The sequence below is a fragment of the Nelumbo nucifera genome, chromosome 1 (genome assembly GCF_055504915.1).
Source record: "Nelumbo nucifera cultivar China Antique chromosome 1, China Antique-T2T, whole genome shotgun sequence".
Classification (NCBI taxonomy): Eukaryota; Viridiplantae; Streptophyta; class Magnoliopsida; order Proteales; family Nelumbonaceae; genus Nelumbo; species Nelumbo nucifera.
The window spans coordinates 153,267,779-153,294,000 of NC_142649.1; the positions used below are offsets into that span (position 1 = coordinate 153,267,779).

The 26,222-nt window shown below is 41.1% G+C and overlaps 1 protein-coding gene across 2 annotated transcripts in view; it reads right to left on the bottom strand.

Moving 5' to 3' along the window:
• PIR121 (transcription activator) overlaps positions 1-26,222 on the bottom strand; it is a 172,341-nt gene that overhangs the window by 38,328 nt on the left and 107,791 nt on the right. For both annotated transcript variants that reach the window (XM_088894769.1, XM_088894770.1), the window contains exon 26: positions 1,922-2,009. In XM_088894769.1, coding sequence (XP_088750895.1) covers positions 1,922-2,009 — 88 coding nt within the window. The remainder of the gene's footprint in view (positions 1-1,921; positions 2,010-26,222) is intronic.

Consider the following 26,222-nt stretch of genomic DNA (forward strand, 5'->3'; position numbering starts at 1 on the left):
GTTGGGTCCATATCTGACAGAAGGTCCACTACAGGGTATTGCACTTTTCTTGGTGGGAACTTAGTGACATGGAAGAGTAAGAAGCAGACAGTGGTAGCAAGAAGCAGTGCAGAGGCTGAATATAGGGCTATGGCTCACACGACATGCGAACTTGTGTGGTTGAAGCATCTACTAGAGGAGATGGGATACTCGATTGACACTCCTATGAAGCTATACTGTGATAACCAAGCTGCAGTTCATATCTCCTCTAACCCAGTGTTTCACGAAAGGACAAAGCACATAGAAGTGGATTGCCACTTTGTACGCGAAAAGGTACTTAGTGGAGTGATAAGTACAACATATGTGAACACAGGAAATCAATGGGCAGATCTGTTTACCAAAGGGTTGAATCGGGGAAGAGTGGACTACAATTTGTAATAAGCTGGGACTATATGACATATACTCACCAGCTTGAGGGGGAGTGTTAGAGTCGGCTGTACAAGGGTAGTACAGTTCTTTTATGTTTAGTTATATATGTATTGCTCAGCTGATGTGGCTCTCACTTAAGTGAGGGCACAATGGTAATCCTGTATATCTTAGAAGAGTATAAATAAAAGAAGGGCCGACTAGAGGGATTTGATTTTTTCTCTCTAGTTTGGCTGTGACTTTTCTCCTTTTTCTTCTCTTTCTTCTTCTCCTTCTCTCTCTCTCTCTTTTCCTTCTCTTTCTTCTGATATACGAACATCTAATCTGAGTGTTATCACTTACAATGACCTTATGCCATAAGTTGTCTTGTTCCAAGGGAAATCTTCACAACCATTACCCAGCAGTGCCAAATTCCTTAGTTTAATGTTTCCTACCCCTAGGCCTCCACTATCCCTACTCCTTAAAGCCACCTCCCATTTTACCAAATGATCCTTTTTTGTATCCCCTGGCTCCCACAAGAAGTCTCTCATCAGTTTCTCCAGTTTATTGGCCACTTTTAAGGGGACCCTAAAGGTTGAGAGGTAATAGACTGGCAAATTAGTCAATGTTGACTTTATTAGGGTTATTCTACCTCCTAGAGAAATGTAGTTTCTCTTCCAGCCAGCAAGCCTTTTTGTGAATCTTTCCACTACCGGATCACAGAAGCTGACAGAAGTGGGGTTCCCTCCCAAAGGTAGACCAAGGTACTATGGCCATTCACCTACTTCACAATACAACAAGCTAGCTAAGCTTTCAACCTCTCCTCTCTCCTGACTTAACCCTGCTACACAACTTTTGCTCCAATTTACTTTGAGGTTGGAGACCTTTTCAAACAGGGATACCACCCCTCTGTAAATTTGTCAATTCCTCCTTTTCTCCTTCGCAAAAACCTACCTAGTTTTCAAAATAAAGAGAACTGCTTAAACCGTGGGAGAAACAAAAGCTATACTTAACAACCTAGTTCTAATGTTGGGTTACAAGTACATAGTTGTTAGAATTGTATATGATCATGATTTCAATCATGAGGTTCCAATTTGAATCTTATGTATGAACCCTTTTCTAAAAAAGAACCATATAATTACTGTTTGAATTATATGACTTGATTCATGAATATTAAAGTTTGTATGATTTATGCAATTTGAATAAATTCAATGCAGACCTAGTTCTATAGTTTGTCATCCCTTTTTTTCCTTTTTAATTTTTTCAAGGAGTTCTGGTTTTCAGACCCCTACTACTATAAGATTAATTTAGTTATTAAGAAAACTTATCAAGTTATTTCTCCATCATATGAAGCTTAAACAGCCATTACGTGGGTTAATGGACTTTCAAGTCAAAATTGACTATTGCAAATTTATAAAAAGTAGTAATGATTTTATAATCTATGGTGATTCATTATTTGATTTAGTTCAACCTTGGGTACCATTTATGATACAACAATTATTTTCCGAATATTGGTTACATGTACAATACTTTATACCTGCAACACCTCCATCAAAAGGAAGCAGTCCAATAGATTTTGGCAATGCTTCTTGCAATCCTGCAATCATGGGTTCAAGTGTTGTTATCTGAAACAAAAAAAAAAAGATAGATATTAGCCCTTGCTATTCACATAAATAATAACAAAGTAAGTATCAGGTTGCATATTATGTAAATGTATCTTGGCCTTTAAGTACTAACTACTATAACATTTTACTAAATCTGGATGAAGTGCTGGAATTGAAAGTTTACTTGCTATAATCAGACATTGAGATTGTACGGCTTCATATATAAAGCTGTTGAGTAGCTGGAGTCCTGGCAACCAAACAAAGAATTCTTTGTTCTTCTCTCTTATAGTGGAAAAGTTTCTATAGATTTCACATTGAATACTTCGGTTACTTGTTCAAGTCCTTTTTTTTTTTTTTGATAAGTAATAAGTTCCTTGTTCTAATCTCCTCTATGCTTAAGAAGTGCTAAACTTAAATGAAAGAATTCCTTAATGGATCATCCAACATATAAATATCCTTCTTCTCTGTTCACTGCCATCCTTTGTTTGGTTAAACTACTCAACTCAACTAAGCCTTGTCCCAAGTATATGGGCTTCCACTATTCTTTATTCACTGTCATATCCTTTGTTTGGTAAGTGTTAGTGTTCAGCCGAACTGAGAAGAGAGAGAAAGGAGAAAAGTGTCGAACTGAGAAGACAAAGAGTCTAACCCAGTCGACCATATATTTAGACTTAGTAAATAAGTGTACAAGGACATAAATGCCCCTGCCTAGACAGAAGGCATATAACTCATACATTACTGATATGGAAAAGATTGAAATGCCCCTGTTTAGTCAACTCTAACACTCCCCCTCAAGCTGGAGAATATATATCATATAATTCCAGCTTGTTACATATGTAGCTCACTCTTCCTGAACTCAACCCTTTTGTGAACAGATCTGCCCATTGATCACTTGTTCTCACATGCTCTGTCCTTATCACACCATTGATGACCTTTTCCCTTACAAAGTGACAATCTACCTCTATGTGTTTAGTTCTCTCATGGAAAACTGGGTTGGATGAGATGTGAATTGCAGCTTGATTGTCACAGTATAGCTTCATGGGTTTGCTTATTGAGAACCCGATTTCCTGCAATAGATTCTTCAACCACACTAGTTCACATGCAGTGTGAGCCATGGCCCTGTATTCTGCTTCTGCACTGCACCTTTCTACCACATTCTGCTTCTTGCTCTTCCAAGTCACAAGATTTCCTCCAAGAAAGGTGCAATAACTTGTAGTGGATCTTCTGTCTGATACAGATCCAGCCCAATCTGCGTCGGCGGGTCTTCTGTCTGATACAAATCCTGGCTTGTACAGTAGTAACCCACGACCTGGAGCCCCCTTCAAATACCGCACAATCCTAAGAACTGCATCCCAGTGAGGTACTCAAGGACTCTGCATAAACTGGCTTACCACGCTAACAACAAATGAGATATCAGGCTTAGTGATAGTTAGACAATTCAGTTTTCCCACTAACCTTCTATACCTTCCTAGGTTATCAAACAATTCACCTGTCACTTCCCAACTTCACATTCAGTTCCATGGGAGTTTCAGCTGGATTAGCACCTAGCAACCCTGTTTCAACTGGTTTCCCAACTTCACATATTTCCACTGACAGAGGACTATGCCTTGCTTTGATCTAGCAACTTCTTTACCCAGGAAATACTTCAACTTTCCAAGATCTTTTGTCTAAAAGTGATCTTGTACGAAAGTCTTGAATCTATCAATCTCAACTCTATCACTGCCAGTTATGACTATGTCATCCATATAAACTATCGGCAAGATCTTCCTGGCCACAGAGTCATAGCTAAATACTGAATGATCAACTTGACATTGTCTCATTCCAAACTCCTTCACCACCTCACTAAATTTTCCAAACCAAGCACGGGGAGACTGTTTGAGCTCATAAATCACCTTCTTGAGCTTACACACCTTACCATCCTCCCCCTGAGCAACAAACTCTGGTGGTTGCTCCATGTACACCTCTTCTAGAAGATCCCCATGGAGAAAGGCATTTTTAATATCAAGCTGAAATAGAGGCCAATCATGCAATGACAACAAAGGAAATCAACACACGTACGGAGCCAATCTTTGCAACTGGAGAAAAAAGGTTTTGACATAATCTACACCATAAAATTGAGAGTACCCTTTTGCAACTAAACGAGCTTTCAGGCATTCCACTCTCCCATCTAGTAGATACTTAACAGCATACACCCATTTACAACCAACAACATGCTTACCTGGGGGAAGAGTGGTGAATTCCCATGTATGGATTGTGATGAAGAGTAGAGAGTTCCTCTTCCATAGCTTTTCGCCACCCTGGCGATGTGAGAGCCTCCTGAACATCCTTAGGTATGGATACAGAGGACAACAGGGTAATAAACTAGCGATGGGAAGTAGAAATGTGAGATACAAAAACATAATTGGATATGGGGTGTAGTGTGCAGCTACGTTTTCCGCAATGCAATAGGAAGGTCAAGACCAAAAGCCAATTCAATTGTGGAAGGTGCTGGATCTGCTGCCGGAGTAGAAGATGGTCGAGGTGCTGGTCTCTATTGATGAGTATACATTTAACAAATTGGTGGTCTTTCAGTACGCTCCTGCAATGGGAACGGGGGAGACTCAGGCACAAGGGGAACCACCGGAATGGAATTATCAACCAGAAAGGGAAGAGGAACCTCCGTAGGCAAAGGATGGATATCAGAACCAGAGAAGTAATGGCACCGATTCAAAAAATGTAACATTAGGACAAACAAAGGATTTCCGAGTAATAGGATTGTAGCATTTATACCCTTTCTGGGTCATAGAGTAGCCAAGGAAGATACATTTTGTAGGAAACTGTGGACCGCACATTAAGTGTATTCGTGTGACACCCTAAGATGTACTTAGATTTAATTGATTAGGATCAGCTTTCCTAGTAGGATTAGTTTTATTCTATCTTATCTAGGATTAGTTTTATTTTAATCTTATCTTTTATTGCCATGTAAGCATTAAAGTTCTTTTACAATTAGGAAACTATGTATATAAATTAAGGAGTGGGGCGGCTGTTTTAAGCACTCCAACCACTCTCTTCTTTCAAAGCTTCTCCCACGAGTGCTCCTTCTCCATCTCTCTTCTTCTCTTTTTCTTCTTCTCTTTTATTTTCTGTTCAAAACCTAAAGAGTCTTTGTAGTCTTGTACGACTACTTGGTATCAGAGCCAAACTTAGGGCTTCTCATGTAAGTTTGATCCAGCCGACCACATGAGAACTGCCTAGGGCTAGAAGAATAGAGAAAGCTCCTTTGGCTGATTCTTGGAGGTTATCTACAGCAGCAGTCCAAAGATTGGATCAGATCTTTGATAACCAGGAAGAATCAGAGGAAGAGAAGAGGATCAAGATCAGTTCTTGATCAAGACTAGAGGTGGCAATAAAAAATTCAGAAGAATTCTGGTTCAAGACCGGTTTTTTCTATTCAAGACTGAAGTTGATTATCAAGACCAGAGTTTCTCAGAATCTTTTGGTAAGTTTTCAAGCCTTTCTTGAAATCAGCAGCAAGGATCTCTTGATATAAGAGGTACGGTTAAGAAAAAAACCCTTCCTTTCTGCATTCCTTTTAGGGTTTAAGAGAAAACCCTCAAGTTTCAGGGCTGTTATTGCTTCAGGGAGGTAATCAGATTTGTCTCCCTTGATTTTTCCTTTGCTCTGGAAGATCCAGTAGTTTTTTTTTTTTTTTTCAATAGGACTGATACAGTTCAGTCTCAATAGGCCGACTGTCACAAAATTAGGGTTTCTGAATCAGAACCCTCTTGTTACCTGCTACAGACCCAGTAGGCCGATTGGTACAGTAATTAGGAAGCGATCTAATGGAGTTTAAAAGCCAAGGGGAGGGTGTTTTGGGGGCTGGTTCAGGCAGCGTGGCTGAAAACAGCTTCCAGATTACAACTGTAAAGTTTGATGGTTCAAACTACTTAGAATGGGCCCAATCAGCCATGATGGCCATTGGGGGAAGAGGAAAGCTGAACTGTTTGTTGAGAGCATAGTTTTCAAGGCGCGAAGGCGAGTCTAGGCAACAGGGGGGCACCTAGTTGCCTAAGCGCCATGAATTTTTTTGAAGTAAGACCATATATCCTAGGGTAGTTCCCTAGGTTCCATAACCATCTTTCCTTAATAATTATTCATAATTTTCATAAGAAAAGTATAAGTTTCATGTTTAAGTCTAGAAAATCAACATTTTATGAGAAGAAAAAGAACAAAGTAAAGAAAATTCAAAAAATATAGAGGCTGAACCCCTACTTTTGTTATAGGAAAGAAGAAAAGAAAAGGTGGAAGAAGAAGAAGACATGGAAGAAGAAAATGTGTTGATTAGACAAAATTTTAAGTTCTTCCTTTGCTTATAGGTTCAGGTTTTGAAAATTTTGAGGGTTCAATCAAGGATCAAAATTTCGATACGATATGCCCCATATCGGGTGTATTGTATTGTCTCTTTGGGGTCCTGATACCTGTTTACAGGTGTTTTTTGGGGGCCCATTTTTTTTTAAATAATATATATTTAAAAATGAAATTGAAAACCAAAGAAATAAAAAAAATAGGGGGAGTATCGTTATAAGTACCGATACACCTCTGCCAATACACAAAGGTGTATCAATATTGTGAACCATGGGTTCAATACAACAGTTAGCAATGTTGCATTGATTAAACCCTAAGAAAATAAGAAAATAATAAAAATAAATTAGTATATAAACACATAAAATGAATATTCTAGTTTAATAATGTCTATTTTATAATTATAATGTCAAAAAATTAAAAATATAAAAGTATTTTATAACCTAGTGCACAAAACTGCTAGCGACTGGGCGAGGCGAGCCTCCAAGGGTGCCTTGTCGCCTAGGCATCGCCTTGACAACTATGGTTGGGAGATGTGAGGGAACCAACCAAGGAGGATCCCACTTATGCTAAGTGGATTCAGGAAAATTATTTGGTGATGACATGGCTGTGCAACTCTATACAGCCACACATCAACCGAAATTACTTATGGGCAAAAACGGCTAAAGAAATTTGGGATGTTGTGAAAGAAACCTACTCTCAGCCCCTTAATGTTGCTAGGGCTTATGAGCTGAAATGTGAGGTAAAAAATCTCAGACAAGGGGAGAAACAGGTCTCTGTTTATTTCTCAACCCCAAAATCCCTGTGGCATGAGATTGACAACCTTGAGACAATTGAATGGGAGAGTCAGAAAGATGCACAGACTTACAAAAAGCAAATTGAAACTAATAGAGTATTTGAGTTCTTGGTTGGTCTGAATTCTGAATATGATATTGTAAGACAACAACTATTGACAAGAGAAAGTGTGACTCTATTTCAAGCCTATTCCCTAGTGCACAGTGAAGAGACTAGGAGAAAGGTTATGTTACAGCAGCAACCTTTTGAATCTGCCCTGGCAGCAGTTAAACCCAAGTCAGGGGGAGATAAGGAAAGGGATATGAAGAAAGAGGCTAAAAATGACCTAGTTTGTGAACATTGCAAGAAACCTAAACACACCAAAGACATTTGTTGGAAGTTGCATCCACATCTAATTCCAGCAAAACTCAGAAACAAAAAGGGTAATGCCAATATGGCTGTCAACACTGATAGTGCAGGTACCCCTCTAGATACCCTAGCTGCTACCCGAGCTGCTCTGACACAATTACAAAAGGGCAGAATTGTCAATAACCTTTTTTCCTAATCAATAAGTTTTTTAGGATCTAGAAACAAGGAAGGTGATTGGGATTGGCCGTGAGACAAATGGAATCTACCTACTTGAAGGAAGTGCTCATCAGAAAGATAGTAAAACTAAGAAATCCTTTGTTTCTCAGTCTGTTGATCAAGTGATGCTTTGGCATAATAGATTGGGCCATTTATCCTTTCAGGCTTTGAAAAGTTTGTTTCCTAGTATATTTGAATCTGTCCAGATGACTAGTTTGAAATGTGAAAGTGGTGAGCTTGCAAAACATCGTAGGACGACCTATTCATTAAGTAATAACAAAAGCAATATTCCTTTTGAAATTGTGCATACTGATGTTTGGGGACCCTATCATACCACTGCCCAGATATTTCCTATTATTTGTTGATGATTACACTCAATTTTCTTGGGTTTACTTTATGCGTTCTCGAGATGAGGTTCCAACATTAACCCAGATCTTTCATCATATGATTTTAACCCAATTTGGGGTGAAAATTAAAATTTTTAGATCCAGTAATGCAAAAGAATATTTTGCAAACCCATTAGCCTCCTACATGTTTGATCATGGGATTATCCATCAGAGTACCTGCCCACATACACTACAGCAGAATGGGGTTGCTGAAAGAAAGAATAGACACATATTGGAGGTAGCCAGAGGCATTATGTTTACCTCAAATGTGCCTATACATTTTTGGGGGGATGCTGTTCTTACAGCTGTTTATCTCATCAATCGGATTCCCTCACGGGTTCTTGACATGAAAACTCCATTTACCCTTTTATACCCTGATAAAGAATTGTTTACCATTACCCTCAAAACCTTTGGGTGCACTTGGTTCGTTCAAATCCTTGGGCCTCATCGTTCCAAATTTGATCCCAAGGCCTCCAAATGTATTTTCCTTGGTTATGCCCAAACTCAAAAGGGATATTCCTATTATGAACCGACTTTTGGAAAAAGATGTCTCAATGGATGCCACCTTCTTTGAGGATAAACCCTATTATCCAAGGGTTTCTCCTTAGGGGGAGAACAGTGAAGCCAGGAGTAGCTCATTGGAAGTTCCTTTTCCAATCTCATTAAGTGAAGAAGGATGTAATGGGGAAGGATGTCAAAGGTGCAAGGATGTGAGAGTCTATCATAGACGATGTAGACAGGTCGATTTTGGACATCAGCAATGCAGGCTAGTCCCGGTCCCCTCTACATATCCAGATCCTAGTACCATAGTAGCCCCAATTCCTTCTACAGATCCAGATCTAGGTACCACAGTAGCCCCAGTTCCTTCTACAAATCTAGATCCAGGTACCACAGATACTACAGATGAGAGACATCCAACCATGGAGCCTTCACCTTCATTCAGTGACTTTGATCTCTCCAATAGTAGTCCGTAAAGGCAAACACCATTGCACTGCAACTCACTGCATTTCTCAGTTCCTATCCTATGATCATTTGTCTCCCTCCTATAAGTCTTTTCTCACATCCATTGCTAATATTCCCATTCCCAGAACAATACAGGAAGCATTGAAAGTACCAGAATGGAAAGATGCAATAAAAGTAGAAATGGATGCCTTCATCAGAAACAATACCTGGGAGATAGTTGATCAACCTAAAAGAAAGAAACCGATTGGATGTAGATGGGTATTCATTGTGAAACATAATGCTAATGGTTCAGTTGAAAGGTATAAGGCCCGATTAGTTGCAAAAGGATTTACTCAGACATATGGTATTGACAACTTAGAAACTTTTGCACCAGTAGCAAAGATGACCACTATCAGAGTACTATTATCTCTTGCAGCTAGTTACTCTTGGCTATTGTATCAGATGGATGTTAAAAACGCCTTTCTCAATGGAGACTTACAGGAAGAAGTTTACATGTAGTTGCCTCCGAGATTTTATGGTACGGAGACAAGAAAGGTTTGTCAGTTGAACAAAACTCTATATGGATTAAAATAGTCCCCCAGAGCATGGTTTGACAGATTCAGACGAGCCCTTGATAGGTTCGGATATGTGCAGGCTCAGTCAGACCACACCTTGTTTATTAAGAGGGTGGGTTCCTCCGTAACCTTGCTTGCCGTGTATGTGGACGATATTGTAGTATCCGGGAGTGATACTAGTGAAATTGAGTCTCTTAAGCAACTTTTTCATCAAGAGTTTGAGGTAAAAGATCTGGGGGAACAACGGTACTTCTTGGGCATTGAGGTAGCTAGATCCAAGCATGGGATTTTTGTCTCTCAACAAAAGTATGTTCTTGATCTGCTAGAAGAAACAGGAAAGTTTGGAATTAAGCCTACGGACACACCTATTGAACAGAACCACAGGATTAGTGCAGAGGGTGGAGAGCCAATTGAAGATAAAGCTATGTTTCAACAGTTAGTTGGAAAGCTTCTTTATCTTTGCCTCACACGACCTGACATCAGTTATGCAGTCAGTGTAGTTAGTTAGTATATGCACTCTTCTAGAACTACTCACCTCCTTGCGGTTGAAAGGATATTATAGCATATTTGAAGAGGTCCCCAGGCAGAGGCATTTTGTTCAAGAAAAATGACCACATGAAGATAGAAGTCTACACAGATGCTGATTGGGCTGGGTGTGTTAGACCGAAGTTCTACCTCTGGATATTGTGCCTTTGTAGGAGGTAATCTGGTCTCTTGGAAGAGTAAGAAACAAAGTGTTGTTTCTCATTCAAGTGTTGAAGCTGAATATAGGTCCATGGCAAATGGTGTGGCTGAGATTCTATGGTTGAGATCATTACTTGAAGAATTGGGTATTGTTTATGAGAAACCCCTAATGTTGTACTGTGATAATCAGGCTACCATAAATATAGCCCATAATCCAGTATAGCACGACAGAACTAAGCATATCAAAGTGGATCGACATTTTATCAGAAAAAGGATTACATCTCAAGAAGATCTATGGAAGTTGGGAATGACAAATATCTACTACCCAACTTGAGGGGGAGTGTAGGAAACTGTGGACCCCACATTAAGTGTATTCGTGTGACACCTTGAGATGTACTTAGATTTAATTGATTAGGATCAGCTTTCCTAGTAGGATTAGTTTTATTCTATCTTATCTAGGATTAGTTTTATTTTAATCTTATCTTTTATTGCCATGTAAGCATTAAAGTTCTTTTACAATTAGGAAACTATGTATATAAATTAAGGAGTGGGGTGGCTGTTTTAAGCACTCCAACCACTCTCTTCTTTCAAAGCTTCTCCCACGAGTGCCCCTTCTCTATCTCTCTTCTTCTCTTCTCTTCTCTTTTTCTTCTTCTCTTTTATTTTCTGTTCAAAACCTAAAGAGTCTCTATAGTCTTGTACGACTACTCATTTAATGGAGCGAGCATCCAACTTGTCTAAACCAGGACCAAGATTCTGAACAAAGCACAAACACCCAAAGATCCTGGGAGTCAGGGGGTATGGAGACAAAGTAGGAAACAAGGTAGAGAACGGAGAACGACCATCAATAATGAACGTGGGCATGCAATTAATGAGAAAACAAGTAGTAAGGACTACATCACTCCAGAATCGTTTAGGAACATTCATATGATGATGTAGAATGAAGTGTTTGAGTTAAACCATTTCCAGGAGAGGAGTAGGGGACTTCTGCTAAATTTCTTTGTAGGTCAGTTAGAGAAATACGTTTGAAGAAGGGAGGTGAGATGGGGAGTACGGGAGAGGAGAGAAACTTCAGGCCGACAGGGAGGTGGCATGTGGAGACGTCCATTGAAGCAAAAAAATTCCTATTCGAGCATGGAAGGACAAAGGGGGAGGCTCATCTGAAAATCAGAGAAGGCAGCAGGGCAACAGTCTTCCTACTAGGTGAAGTGTGTCTTTGGTTGAAAGGATTTGCTGATGGAACTGTTAATTCCATCCGGGAAGAAGGATGGAGGAACTCGGTGATCTGTCGGGGAAAAAGATTTGAGTCTGTTCTAAGTGTTTGCTGGAATGAAGCTGCCGAAGGAGAAGAGAAGAAGAAGAAGAAGAAGAAGGTGAGTTGAGAATGGCGGCAATAATCTCTCAGCCGGCCCTACTCTATTATTAATAAGTGTATTACATAATGTTACACAAATAGACTAGAATGCCCCTGATTAGTGATGGGACACCTAGACAAAAATAAAAAAAAAATAAATAAGATTAGGCCCAATAACTAAGGCCCAGTAACAAAAGACTAAAGACCCAACAGAGATAAATAAACATATTAAGACAGCCGAACCAACACTCCCCCTCAAGCTAAGCATGGATGTCAATCATGTTTAGCTTGCCAAGTAAGTCCAAGAATTTTACTGTAGCTAGCCCTTTAATTAAAACATCTGCGATCTGCATCTCGGAGGGAGTATAAGGAATGCATAGTTCTCCTGAGACTATTCTTTCTCTGACAAAGTGGCGGTCTATCTCAATATGTTTCGTTCTATCATGTTGCACTGGGTTATTTGCAATGTTGATGGCAGCCTTGTTGTCACAGTACAACCTGAGAGGGCACTCGATCTTTATTCCAAGTTCACCAAGAAGGATCTTAAGCCACAGAAGTTCAGCAACACCATGAGCCATAGCTCGATATTCAGCCTCTGCACTTGATCTAGCAACCACATTTTGTTTTTTACTCCTCCATGTAACTAGATTTCCTTCAACAAAGGTGCAGTACTTGGAAGTGGACTTCCTGTCCCCAACAGAGCTAGCCAAATCTACATCAGTATATGCTTCAACTTCAATCTTATTGTGTTTTCTGAACAGAATCCCTTTCCCCGGGCAAGACTTCAAATATCTGAGAATCCTTTCCACAACATTCATGCGAGGGACTTTAGGAGTGTGCATGAACTAACTGACAACATGTACAACATAAGCAATGTCAGGGCGAGTGAGGGGCAGATAGATCAACTTCCCCACCAGCTTTTGGTATCTTTCCTTATCAAGGTAGTCCTCTCCTACTGATTCCTGTAGGCCATGGTTCTGTTCTATTGGAGTATCTGCTGGCCTACACCCCATCATGCCTGTCTCTTGTAGAAGATCAATGACATATTTCCGCTGACATATGTAGATGCCCTCTTCAATTTGTTTGTCATGCCTTTCCTTGTCTCTGGCATTCTTCCAATCAAGAATGAGGTGATGATCTAGCTCTTCCCATAGTCCTTCTAAGGTAGCAAAATATGTTGCAACAGTCATATCCCCTTGCCTCAAGGCAGCAGTGTCTTGATTCAATCTATAAATTCTGGCATTATTTTTTCTCTGCCCATAAGTTTTAGACACTTTCTCCCATATCTTGGCAGCAGTGGAGAAATGTTGAACAGTCCTAGCTACCCTTGGAGTCATTGAAGCAAGTAGCCAGGACATAACTATAGCATTCTCCTTACGCCAAACTGCATAATCAACACTACCCACTTCAGGTTCCTTCTTCTGCCCGTCCAAATAACCAGTGAGTTCCCGGGATGTGATGAAGAGCATGGCTGAAACAGACCATTCTCTGAAGTTATACTCATCCAACAACACATTAGTAATCTGCAGGCTGTGCAGATTTGGATTCTCCAGATTAGGGGACCTCCCACTAGTCCTAACATCTCTAGAAGACACTTCCCCAGATATAGAAGACATATTCTCCTACTTGCAAAGATCAAAACTGTAAACACAATATACAGAGAACTGTTTCAGACTTACGGAACTTGCTGCACTGCAAACTCTGTCCAGAGAACCCGTAACAGAGCTGAAACCACAAGCACCACACTGCTGCACTGTGCTCTAATTACTGCTGTCGCAGACTGTAATCAGTCCAGACTTCTACTGTGCTTGAATCACTGCTGTCGCAGCCTGTAATCTCTGCCACGACCAGTTCTAGGACTGCCGAGATCAGTCCTCCCACCTAGATCTGTTCCACACAGATCTCTCTTAGCCGAATGGCTACAATCTGCTGTACTGAGTCTATTAGGGCATCAGCTTCTGGGACTAACTCTCCTTGGGCCCTACAACCAAGGGAAACCCTAGATGTAGGTCCTACTGTGTTCTATGACCAACCCTAGGGTTTCTTTGCAGCAACCAAGATAGAAAAGAGGAAGAAAGAGAGTTGGATACGAGTAGAAGATGAAGCGGCGGCTGTAACCAGGTGAAAGATTAGAGCTCTGATACCATGTTTGCTGGAATGAAGCTGCCGAAGGAGAAGAGGAGAAGAGAAGAAGAAGAAGAAGAAGGAGAGTTGAGAATGGCGGCAATAATCTCTCAGCCGGCCCTACTCTATTATTAATAAGTGTATTACATAATGTTACACAAATAGACTAGAATGCCCCTGATTAGTGAAGGGACACCTAGACAAAAATAAAAAACACTAAATAAGATTAGGCCCAATAACAAAAGACTAAAGACCCAACAGAGATAAATAAACATATTAAGACAGCCAAACCAACACTAAGAAGGAATGGAAGAGGGTGGTTTATTTCGGTTACGGCATTAACAAAAGCCAAGTGATTTGTATTCCAGAAGGAAAAAAGGGGCAAGGCTGGGCTTCCTTTGCTCTCAGTCTTCAGGTGTTTCTTGTGGAGATTGAGAGGAAAGTTCCAGTGGAAGTTTCTGATAGCAAGCCAGTAAAAAATGTCCCCTTAAAGTCTTGTTCCCCGGAGCCTCATAAGAACCAAAGTCCAGAAATATTGGTAGCTAGTTCAATTGAACACTGGAGAATAGCATTTGAAGAAGGGAGAGGCAAGTGGGAAAACAAGATGGTCTTAATGGCAGATAAGGCGATAAGGGACTGGTCGAAGATACTAGTTGCAGTTGCTGAGAAACTGGGCCTAGAAGAAGAAGAAGAAGCAACGCTGCTACCCTTTGCAAAGAAGAAAGCCATCTTAGATGTTGGCAATAAGAAATTGAACTCTTGCACCGTCCAAGTAGAAGGAAGACTAATACAGGTTCAAAACTGGATTCCAGTTTGCAACGAAGTAGAGACAAAAGCTGGTAGTCTTCTAATCAAGCTTCTAGGGCTACCCTTTAATCTCTGGAATGAACCTACTCTCAGGAGACTCACAAGAGCTTTGGGGGGTGTCCTGCTGGAGGTGAACTTGAGGTACTTGCGTGCTGTAGAACTCAAAGTCACAGGTATCAAACCAGAAAATGTGCCTCGTTCCTTTGAAGTGCACTCAGATGGTGCTTGGTATAGAGTTTGGGTGGCCTCAGAAGCTGAGGCGTTGCTGTGGGGAAGACGAATAGAGGAAGGAGACGGAGAGGAGCTTGCAGGTAGGAGCACACATGGCTCTCAGGGACTGGAGGGGAAGTCTGATGCGCATGCGAGAGTGAAAGAGGAAGGGGAACAGTCGCAGGGAGGGTACTTGTATCGAAGCCTTCCCTTTAAGGCTATCAATTCAAATTTCTTTGAAACTAAACTGAGTTTCAGGGGTGGCCCTTCCTTTGCTGACGTGGCCAGAAGGGGAAAAGGGCGAGCGGTTTACATTAAGAAATCCTTTTTTGAACTGGCTATAACAAAAACTGAACCGGCTAGAAAAAGAGGTGAGCCAAGAGGGGAACCCGGTTGCACCTTAAGAGGCCCACGTGACAACTTAAGTTATCACGTGGGGCGGTTTTGTGAAAACTCGATGATACTGAGGGGGACAAGAAGTTTGAGGTGAGAGGGGATAGAAGGAAAGGGGTTAAGTAGAGGGTGGAGGAATTGGGGTTGAGCTTGAGAAGTTAAAATGAGAATTCTAAGTTGGAATGTGAGGGGCTTGGGCAGTGTTAGGAAGAGAGCAACAATTAAAGAGGTGATTAAGAAGTTTAACCCGAATGTGGTAATGATCCAAGAGTCTAAAAGAATGGATTTTGATTGGTGATGAGCAAGGACTGTATGGAGAGATAGGGGAATCAAGTGGGTGGCCACTCCATCTTGGGGATCCTCAAGCGGGATTGTAACACTGTGGAAAGAAGATATACTAATCGGCTTGGAGGAGCTAATAGGTGATTACTTTGTTTCCTTGAAGTTTAGACAGGTGGAAGATGGGTACGAATGGGTACTAACAAACGTTTATGGCCCCAATGACTACAGGTAGAGGAAGAAATTGTGGGAGGAATTGAATGATGTTAGGGTTTTCTGGGAGGGACCGTGGTGTGTGGGAGGGGATTTTAATGTAGTGCGGTTTACAGAGGAAACCAACAACTCCAGACAGAGAGTGACAACTAGTATGAGAAAGTTCAACCATTTTGTGGATACTTTTGAGCTTAAAGAAATTCCACTCCTAAATAATGACTTCACTTGGTCCAACCTTTAGTCGAGGCCAGTATGCTCCAAGCTGGACAGATTCTTGTTCTCAACAGATTGGGAGGAACATTGGGGTATCCTAGTATCTAGGGCACTCCCAAGAATTACTTCAGACCATTGGCCTATAGTGATGTGTAAGGAGGAATTGAGAGGTGATGGACCCACTCCATTCAGGTTTGAAAATATGTGGTTAACCTGTCCGGGATTCAGTGAGAAGATCAGGGAGTGGTGGGAGCAATCTAATCCGGTAGTAGAGTGGGAGGGAATGAGGTTCCACAAGAAACTTCAATTTCTAAAATCACAATTAAAGGAGTGGAATAGGTTGGAGTTTGGGAGAATAGAGGAAAGGAAACAAGTCCTGCTAGAGCAAATTGAGGATTTGGATATGAAGGAAGAGAGAGGATCCTTTGGAGAGGAAGACAAGAAAATAAGATGGGAGTTGAGAAGGCAGATGGAGGATATTCTGATTAAGGAGGAAATAAGTTGGAGGCAAAAATCTAGGTGTAAGTGGCTAAAGGAGGGAGATAGAAACACTAGATTTTTCCATTCAATGGCAAATGGGAGGAGAAAAAAGAATCTCATATCAAAATTGGAAGTAGAAGGAGCAATCTTGTCAAACCTGATAGAAATAGCAGAGGCCTTAGTAACTCATTTCAAATCTATATTTAGAAGGCCTTTGAATGAGAGGGTGTGGTTGGAGGGTTTGGAATGGCCGACTCTAAGTGCAGAGAACAGACAATGGTTGGAAAAGAGGTTTGATCTGGAAGAGATAAAGGCAGCATTATTCTCAATGGATAGGTCAAAAGCTCTAGGCCCAGATGGCTTCACAATGGCTTTCTATCAGGATTGTTGGGATATAGTGGAGGAGGATCTTAGGTCAGTCTTCGAGGAGTTTCACAGTAGGGGAATAATTAATCTAGGCCTGAACTCAACTTTCATTGCTTTGGTCACAAAGAAGAAAGAGGCATCACAACCTAAGGATTTAAGACCTATTAGTTTGGTGAACAGCTTGTATAAAATAATTGCAAGTGTTGTCCCTCAGGATAAAGAAGGTCCTCCCCTCTATTATTGCACCCAACCAAGGAGAATTTGTAGAGGGAAGACAGATCACTGATCAAATCCTCATTGCAAATGAGAGTCTGGAGAGCTTTAGGAAATCTAAGAAGAAGGGAGTGGTATGCAAATTGGACTTGGAGAAGGCTTATGACTTGGTGGATTGGTCTTTTTTAGTGGAGGTGTTGAGAAGCTATGGCTTTGGAGATAGGTGGTGTAAATGGATTTGGGGCTGTATTAGGACTTATCACTATTCTATATTGGTGAATGGAATGGAAGTTGACTTTTTTCCTGCTTTGAGAGGTATAAGACAAGAAGACCCACTCTCCCCCTTTCTTTTTACCCTGATGGCTGATGTACTTGGGAGATTGATCCATAGAGCAGACTCGAGGAATCTGATAAAAGGGTGGAGAGTTGGCAGGGAGGAGGTACCATTGACACATCTCCAGTTTGCAGATGACACAATTTTGTTTTGTGAGGGTGGGAATATAAGACGGATCCAGAATTTAAAATTAGCAATACAACTTTTTGAGCAGATGTCTAACCTCAAGGTGAACTTTGATAAGAGTTGTGTGGTGAGGGTGAATGTGGAGGAGAGGGAGTTAAGGAATTATGTAGGTGTGTTAGGTTGTGCAATCTCAGAATGGCCTTTGACGTACTTGGGCCTCCCTTTAGGAGAGAACCCTAAGAATGAAAGCTTTTGGACTCCGGTTGTGGAGAGATTTGAGAAGAGGCTTGCGTCCTGGAAGAGAAATTATCTTTCCTTAGGAGGGAGAGTCACTCTGATTAGGTCTACCCTAGTTAACTTACCTGTGTATTATTTGTCAGTGTTTAAGATCCCCACCAAGGTCTCCAACTTATTGGAAAAATTAATGAGGAATTTTCTGTGGGAGCCGGGAGAGGAGAAGAGAGATCATAGGGTGAGATGGAAGGTGGTAATTAGATGTAAAAAACTAGGAGGTCTTGGGATTGAAAACATCAAGAAAAGGAATATGGTGTTGTTGGGAAAATTGTTGTGGAGGTTCATAGTGGAAAAGGAAAAATTGTGGACAAAGATCGTGGCTAGCATACATGGGGTGAAAGACAACAGCTAGGATTCTGGAATTGTGGCAAGGGATACAGCTGCTTCTCCGTGAAAATCCATGCATGATCTGCTTCCAATTTTCTCCCCTTGGATCAGGTACGATGTTAACTCTTGCAAACGAATAAAATTTTGGGAACATATTTGGGTTGAGGTTTCACCTCTGAAGGACTAGTTTCCTTCCTTGTATGCTCTGTCAGATTTGAAAAATGAACCTATCTCTTCTATTTTAGTTACTTCAGACTCCACTTCTGGTTTTGGGTGGAACCTCGGCTTGCGAAGGGCAATTAGGGATACAGACTTGGACAGCCTCTTACCTTTATTAGCCATCCTTGAGAATATCTTCCTTGATCCTGATAGGGAAGACACCAGAATTTGGATCCCTTCTACTTCAGGAACCTTCTCTTGTGCTTCGTTTTTTGAAACCTTGACTTAGTCATTTGTCCCTTCTGGTGTGTCCTTTTCGATTAAGGAATTTTGGAGCAAGCCCATTCCTCCTCGGGTTGGGTTTTTTTGGTGGGAAATTTTCCTGGAAAGAATAAATACAAATGATTTACTTTAGAAAAAGAGACCCAATTCTTGTTTACTTCCTAATAGATGCTCTCTCTGTAAAGATGGGGAATCCGGTTACTAAAACTGTTTGGGAGTGGGTACTTTCTCGCTTTGGGTGTACTTGGAACCCTCCTGAGAGTGTCCAAGGTTTGTTCTCCCCTTCGTTTTTCAGATGGCCTAAGAAGCGAGGGAAGATGATGTGGAGGAGTATTAGGGCAGCCGTGTGTTGGTCACTATGGGAGGAAAGAAACTCTCGAATATTTTCAAAAAAGGAAAGATCCCTGGAAGAACTATTAGACCTAATACTTTTAAGGGCTGCCCACTAGCTAAAAACTATGGAACTGTTCTCAAACTTTCCTATTGCTGACCTGTTAAGAAACTGGAAAGAGATAGCAACCTCTACTCTGTGCAAGAGGACTTTTAGTCCCTTGTGGTCCCCTCCTCCCTCCGGATTTATAAAAGTGAATTTTGATGGCGGTAGCATAAGGAATCCAGGGCCCTCTGGGATTGGGGGAGTTTTCAGGAATGAGGAAGGGATTGTTATTGCTCTGTTCTCTGGCCCTATTGGAGAAGGAGACTCTATTAGGGTTGAGATCCTTGCAGCTTTGGAAGGGGTTCAAAGAGCAAGGGAACTAAATATCAGTTGGCTGATTTTGGAAGGTGATTCAAAGGTGGTGATTAGCTGGTTGAAGAAAGAGGACAGTGGCTTGTGGAGTTACAATAATGAAAAGAAAAAATTCTTATGGCTATGTAGAGGCATTGAGATACAATACAGCTGGGTGAAAAGGACTGTTAATTCTTTTGCAGATGGGTTGGCCAAGCAAGGGGTGAATAGGGAGGCTATTTTTTGGGCTAATTTTTAATCTTCTTTCATTGTAATTTTCTGAAGGGGAGATAAGACTCTTTATCTCCCCCTTTTTTGTACCTAAAGCTTCATAATTCTTAATAAAGTTTCTGTTATTGATAAAAAAAAAACATTCATATGATGAAGAGGCTGAGTTGTTTCAAGTAGATGTCGGTTCAAGAAGACAAAGAGTCTAACCCAGTCGACCATATATTTAGACTTAGTAAATAAGTGTACAAGGACATAAATGCCCCTGTCTAGACAAAAGGCATATAACTCATACATTACTAATATGGAAAAGACTGAAATGTCCCTGTTTAGTCAACTCTAACAGTAAGCTACTAATAGATAATAAATTTGGTGCATGTTAAGGAACACGAAGAACCAACTCTAAGGATAGATGATCTCCCAACCAGATGGCTTCTTTCTAAAGTAGGGGTAGAAGAGCCAATGTAAGTAGTGGCCTTGTCATAATCAGAAAACAAATAAAATGACCTAAACAAGGACTGTGGTTAGATGCGCACCAGAATCAATGATCCAACACAACATGTAGAGTGGAAGCATGGCAAACAGAGGGCTGATTACCTATCTTGGCAAAAGCAGTGGAAGGATGAGATGACCCAGGTATCTCATCAAATTGAGGAAGAAGCCTATTGATTTTTCCATCTAAGTCCAGGCAATGCCAATAACTCATCAGAACACCAATACCAATAGTACTCAGACTAGTAGTAGTCTATGCTTCACTGTGGTAACCATATTTGCACAACCTTGCTAGACAGTGTATGCACTCAGGATCCAATAGGATGATAATAGACTGTTTTTCTTATGAATAAAAGTTCAGTTTATTTATTACATGTGTTGATGAGTAAGGTTTTGTGTATTAGCCCTTGATCTACATTACAGAATTATGATAATCATTAATTTGGTTGGAGACATTCATAATTGGTATAATGGTATGTAGACTAAATGTTCTCAACCAGTGAATAAACTTGGACAGTTTACTTTGACAAGGTTGATACACTTGTACTGCCTTACGAGGAGTGGTTTGTCTCAGCCATTAGGGTCAGATTCAAGGTATGAGTGTAGGTGTTTGTGAAACACTGAATTGGATCATTCCAGAGTACTCTTGGACTTTATGATTGGTGGAATATCTAGATAGTTACATATGGTCCTTAGAATTGATAATGCTAGACCTCAGGCCTATCTACTTTTGATATGCCAATCAATGGGATCCTTTTGAGGTCAATACCTAGGTATGTTGGAGCAATCAAGGGTGAGATGTAGTGGGTGATCATTGCTCCCTCAGGCCTATCTACTTTTGATATGCCAATCAATGGGATCCTTTTGAGGTCAATACCTAGGTATGTTGGAGCAATCAAGGGTGAGATGTAGTGGGTGATCATTGCTCCAGTTGCTAAAATGAACTCTATTCGAGTGATCATGTCTCTTGCTGCCCATTACTCTTGGCCTTTATATCAAATGGATGTAAAGAATGCCTTCCTTAATGGGGACTTACAAGAGGAAGTGTATATGGACTTACCACCTTGGGTAAGCTTTCCTAACAGTGATGGAAAAGTCTCCCGCTTGAAGAAGTTCTTGTAAATGGTTTAAAATGTCCCTAATTTCCCTAATATTTCCACGACATATTTCCATTTCCATGGGTAGCGACACGAAATTTTCCTAGAATCGACATTTCCCCAATGAAGACTACCAGACCTACGACATATTTCCATTTTCACTTTCATGGGTAGCAACATGAAATTTTACTAGAATTGACATATTCCCTCGTGAACACTACCATACTGTGTGAAGTACAAGAGATAGTATTATAACATAAGTTGGTGACAATATTGTAGTTATGTAAACTTGTGAAGTAACAAGTTATTGTTGACCTAACTTACATGATTACAACTTTGAGCTAGCTCAATATTCACTTCAAACATGAAGTTAAATAATAGTTTTTGTTTCTGTAGTAGATTATTTGGTTGATTTATTACAACCATTTACATTTTCTATGACTTTAAATTTTGCTTTAATTAATTCTATCATGAAGTTCTAAAACTTAAGGTTTACAGGGCAACTTCAAAACATATTCTTTTGTCTATAACCTTAGTTTCTTAGTTTTGTTTAATAATTTGGAACAAGATAATAATTTAAAAAGGTGTGCCTATGCTTCTTTTGTCATTTCATAAAATATCATTCTATATTTTGCATATTTTACAATGTTTCCACCATGTCTATAATTTTTACAATATTTCCAACATTTCCGACATGTTTCTTATATTTGGATGACCGACATTTCCACCGACATCGACATTTTAAACCTTGCGCTTGTGTGGGCTCAAACAATCCCCGAGAGCCTGGTTTGACAAGTTCAGAAATGCTATATTAAAGATTGGGTTTGCTCAATCTCAAGCTGACCACACCTTATTCATTAAAAGAGTTGATGGTAGAGTAACAGTGTTGATATATGTTGATGACATTGTTGTGACAGGTGATGATATCACATGTATCTCTTAGTTAAAGTCCTTCCTCGCTTCTGAATTTGAGATTAAGGACCTTGGTGATCTTCGATACTTTCTTGGTATTGAAGTTGCAAGATCCAAGAAAGGAATTTTTTTTGTCACAAAGGAAGTATGTACTTGATTTGCTTCATGAAGTTGGGAAATTAGGGTGTAAGCCTGCAGAAACTCCAATTGATCCTAACCACAAGTTGAGTTCCACTGAAAGAGAAGTTCTTCCAAACGAGGGGATATATCAGAGATTGGTGGGCCGTCTTCTGTATCTCTGCTTGACTAGACCTGACATATCCTATACTATTGGAGTGGTTAGCCAATATATGCATGGACCCAAGACATCTCATATGCAGGCAGTTAATAGAATTTTAGCCTACCTGAAAGGATGCCCTAGTAAAGGGATGTTGTATTCCAATCACGACCATCTAAAGATTAAGGCTTACATAGATGTTGATTGGGCATAGTCCATTGATGATAGAAGATCTACATTTGGTTATTGTGCCTTAGTGGAAGGCAATGTGGCTTCATGGAGAAGTAAGAAACAATCTGTGGTTGCTCATTCTAGTGCTGAGGCAAAGTACAGGGCAATGGCTCATGGAGTGTTTGAACTACTCTAGTTGAAGACCTTGCTGACTGAGATGGGCATCCAAGCAGATATCCTAGTGAGACTATATTGTGACAATCAAGCAGCCATAAATATTGCCCATAGTCCTATCCAACATGATCATACAAAGCATATTGAGGTGAATAGACACTTTATTAGAGAAAAAGTTGCTAGCGGAGAGATTTGCCTTCATTTTGTAAGGTTGGAAGACCAACTAGCTGATTGGCTCACTAAAGGTGTCTACCATCCAAAGTTTGCTAAGAACCTTGACAAGCTGGGCATGATTGACATATATGCTCAGCTTGAGGGGGAGTGTTGAAAAATGCTTAGATAGAGAGGTGTTTTTGGACTTTTTCTCTTTCCTTGTACTCTTTTTGTATTTGGGCGCCCAAGTCAAAGTATAAAGATATTTTGAGGGTGTGAACAGTAACTAAAACACACCTCTCTTCTTCTTCTTCTCTCCTCTTGCTTTCTCTCTTCTAAACCCTAGTTTTAACTTTTGTTTTGCAACTAAGATGCAACATATATCCCTCAAGAAAGATAGGAAAGACAAAAAGACCAAAAATACCAATACCAGAAATTAAACATTAACTTATTTGTTTCCTATACATTTCAAAGAGAATAGTGATATCACCCAACATGAAAACCTTGATCCAAGCAAGGCTATTTTGGCATTTCTCAAAAAGAGGTAGAAAATTTATGGAATCTCACCTCCTTTGCTGTTTCATGGTCCATCTGAATGGAAGGGAACTTTGAGGATTTTTGAACATAAAGGAAGTGTCAAGACTGCTGGAACAGACAAACAGAAGGCAGTTAAGCAGTTTTACAAGAGGAGGCCACGTCAGCACAACTAACCATCCACTTGTAAGAACTGCCTTGTAACAACTGTAACAATCAAGATTGTAAAACTATAAGTAGTAGAGCAGGAAAGGGAATAGGACATTGATTGTTTCAGTATTAAACTCTCTCTCTCCCTCTCTCTCACTCTCTCTCTCTCTCTCTCTCTCTCTCTCTCTTTTCCTCTCTCTCCTTCCAAGAATTCAGGAGGTTGGCCCCTCGAAGAGCCCTGAGTTAGGCAGGTTCCTAACAATTTGGTATTAGAGCCAGCATGACCAACACAAGAAACACGTCAGTAGACACCCGAATGGATCAGATGGAGGTAGAGATCCATCGAATATCTTCAGATCTCAAGGAAATGAAGGAAGGCTTCACTGCTCTCCTCCTCCGACTGGAGCAGGGGGCAACGAACATTGACAGAGGAAGCCAAGAAGAGTGCAGTAATGAAAACAGCCGCAGAACAGGGGCGGCAACAAGAATAGCCAAAATCGACTTCCCCATCTTCTCAGGTGGTGACCCAACTCCCTGGATTCTCAGAGCCAAAAGGTATTTCGATTACCATGAAACACCAGGGCAAGATAGGGTAGCTCTGGCTTCTATGCATCTTGAAGGGGAAGCTATCCTCTGGTTTCAATGGTACAGAAGGGGGCACCCTCGTCAAACCTGGGCAGACTTCACGGACGCCATGACTGTCCGTTTTGGATCATCTGGGTTCGAAGATCTTGATGAAAATTTGGCAAAACTGCGGCAGGTGGGATCAGTAAAAGAATACCAGATGGAGTTCAAAAGGCTAGCCGTGAGAGTCCAAGGGTAGACAGAGAAGGCATTGGTGGGAAGCTTCGTCGACGGCCTAAAAGAGGAACTGCAATTGGAAGTGAAAGCGATGCAGCCCACTTCCGTCATCAGTGCGGCAGCACTAGCCAGATTGTATGAGGACAAGTTCAGTCGAGCAAGAAAGGTGCAGCGACCATGGGGTCCCAGAGCATGAAGGGAGAAAGAAAGGACGATAGCACCAGACAAGGAGGAAGGAGTATTGGGCCCAGGCCCACTGGTTCCTTTCAAACGGCTGACCTGGGCAGAGATGCAAGCCCGCAGAGACAAAGGTCTTTGTTACAACTGCGAAGAGAAATTTGGGTCGGGACATTGCTGCAAGAAACAACAAGCATTTCTCTTCCAAACAGATGCCGAAGAGGAAGACGACATCACTGGTGTCAATCCTCATAGACAGTGGCAGCTCTCTTAACTTCATAACTCAAGTCTTGGTGGATAAAATGGGACTTCTGGTTCAACCCACAACGGCCTTTACGGTTCATGTGGCCAATGGTAACAGCCTATCTTGCAATAGCATTTGAATGGGCCTACCACTATAGATTCAAGGTCATCAGTTTGCGGTGGACCTATATCCTCTCCATCTCAGTGGAGCGGACATGGTGCTAGGCATTCAATGGTTAAGATAGCTAGGACCTGTGGTCTGCGACTGGGCCCGTCTCACCATGGACTTCACATCAGGAAACTCTACAGTCCATCTACAAGGGCAAACATGCAAGGGCCCAAGGCCCATTAATCTTGCAACACTGACAAAGCAAAGAGGAGATCCAGATCAGCCCATATTCATGCACATGGACTCAAATTGGACCAGGCCATTCTTAGCTAACAGCAGCCCAGATGGGCCTAGAGACTTCCAAAGCCGCCTACAACTCCTTCAGCACTATGGCAACGTGTTCAAAGAACCCCAAGGACTTCCACCATGCCGGGAGCATGACCACCGCATCCCCCTCATGCCGGGATCAGCCCCGACCAATGTAAGATCCTACCGATACCCTTACTTTCAGAAATCTGAAATTGAGAAGCAAGTTCAAGATATGCTTAAGCAAGGGATAATACAGCCCAGTCACAGCCCATTCTCGTCACCGGTACTACTAGTCAAGAAAAAGGATGGGACGTGGCGGTTTTGTATTGATTATAGAGCCCTTAACAGCATCACCATTAAAGACCGATTCCCGATACCAGTCATTGATGAGCTGCTTGATGAACTCAGTCAAGCCACCATATTCTCAAAACTGGATTTACGAGCTGGGTATCATCAAATAAGGGTACATAGGGAGGATGTTCACAAAACAGCTTTTAGGACACATGATGGCCACTATGAGTTCCGAGTCATGCCATTTGGGCTGACCAATGCTCCAGCCACATTTCAAGCCTTGATGAATGACATATTCCGGCCATATTTACGTAAGTTCATCCTTGTTTTCTTTGACGACATATTGGTCTACAGCCCCAATTGGGAGGAACATCTGAACCATCTATAGGTCACCCTTGCAACACTTTAGGCCCACCAGCTATTCGCTAAAGAGTCCAAGTGCTCCTTTGGACAAAACCAAGTTCACTACTTGGGACATGTTGTAGAAAAGGGGACTGTAGCGGCTGACCCAGATAAAATCTCCAGTATACTGGGCTGGCTGCAACCCAAATGTGTGAAAGAATTGAAGGCCTTCTTGGGACTGTCCGGGTACTACTGCCGCTTCATCAGAAACTATGGCCTAATAGCTACCCCAATGACCCAATTGCTGAAACAAGATGCTTTTAACTGGTCAAACCAGGCCCAACAAACTTTTGAGCAATTGAAACAGGCAGTTGCGAGCCCTCCAACATTAGCACTGCCCGATTTCACAAAAGATTTCATCATTGAGTGTGATGCCTCAGGTCAAGGCGTTGGGGCTGTTCTCATGCAAGAGGGGCGACCACTAGCCTTTTTCAGCAAGGCCTTAACATCACAAAAATGGGCCAAATCAGTTTATGAGCGAGAATTAATAGCAATAGTCTTAGCAGTCCAATGTTGGCGACCCTAC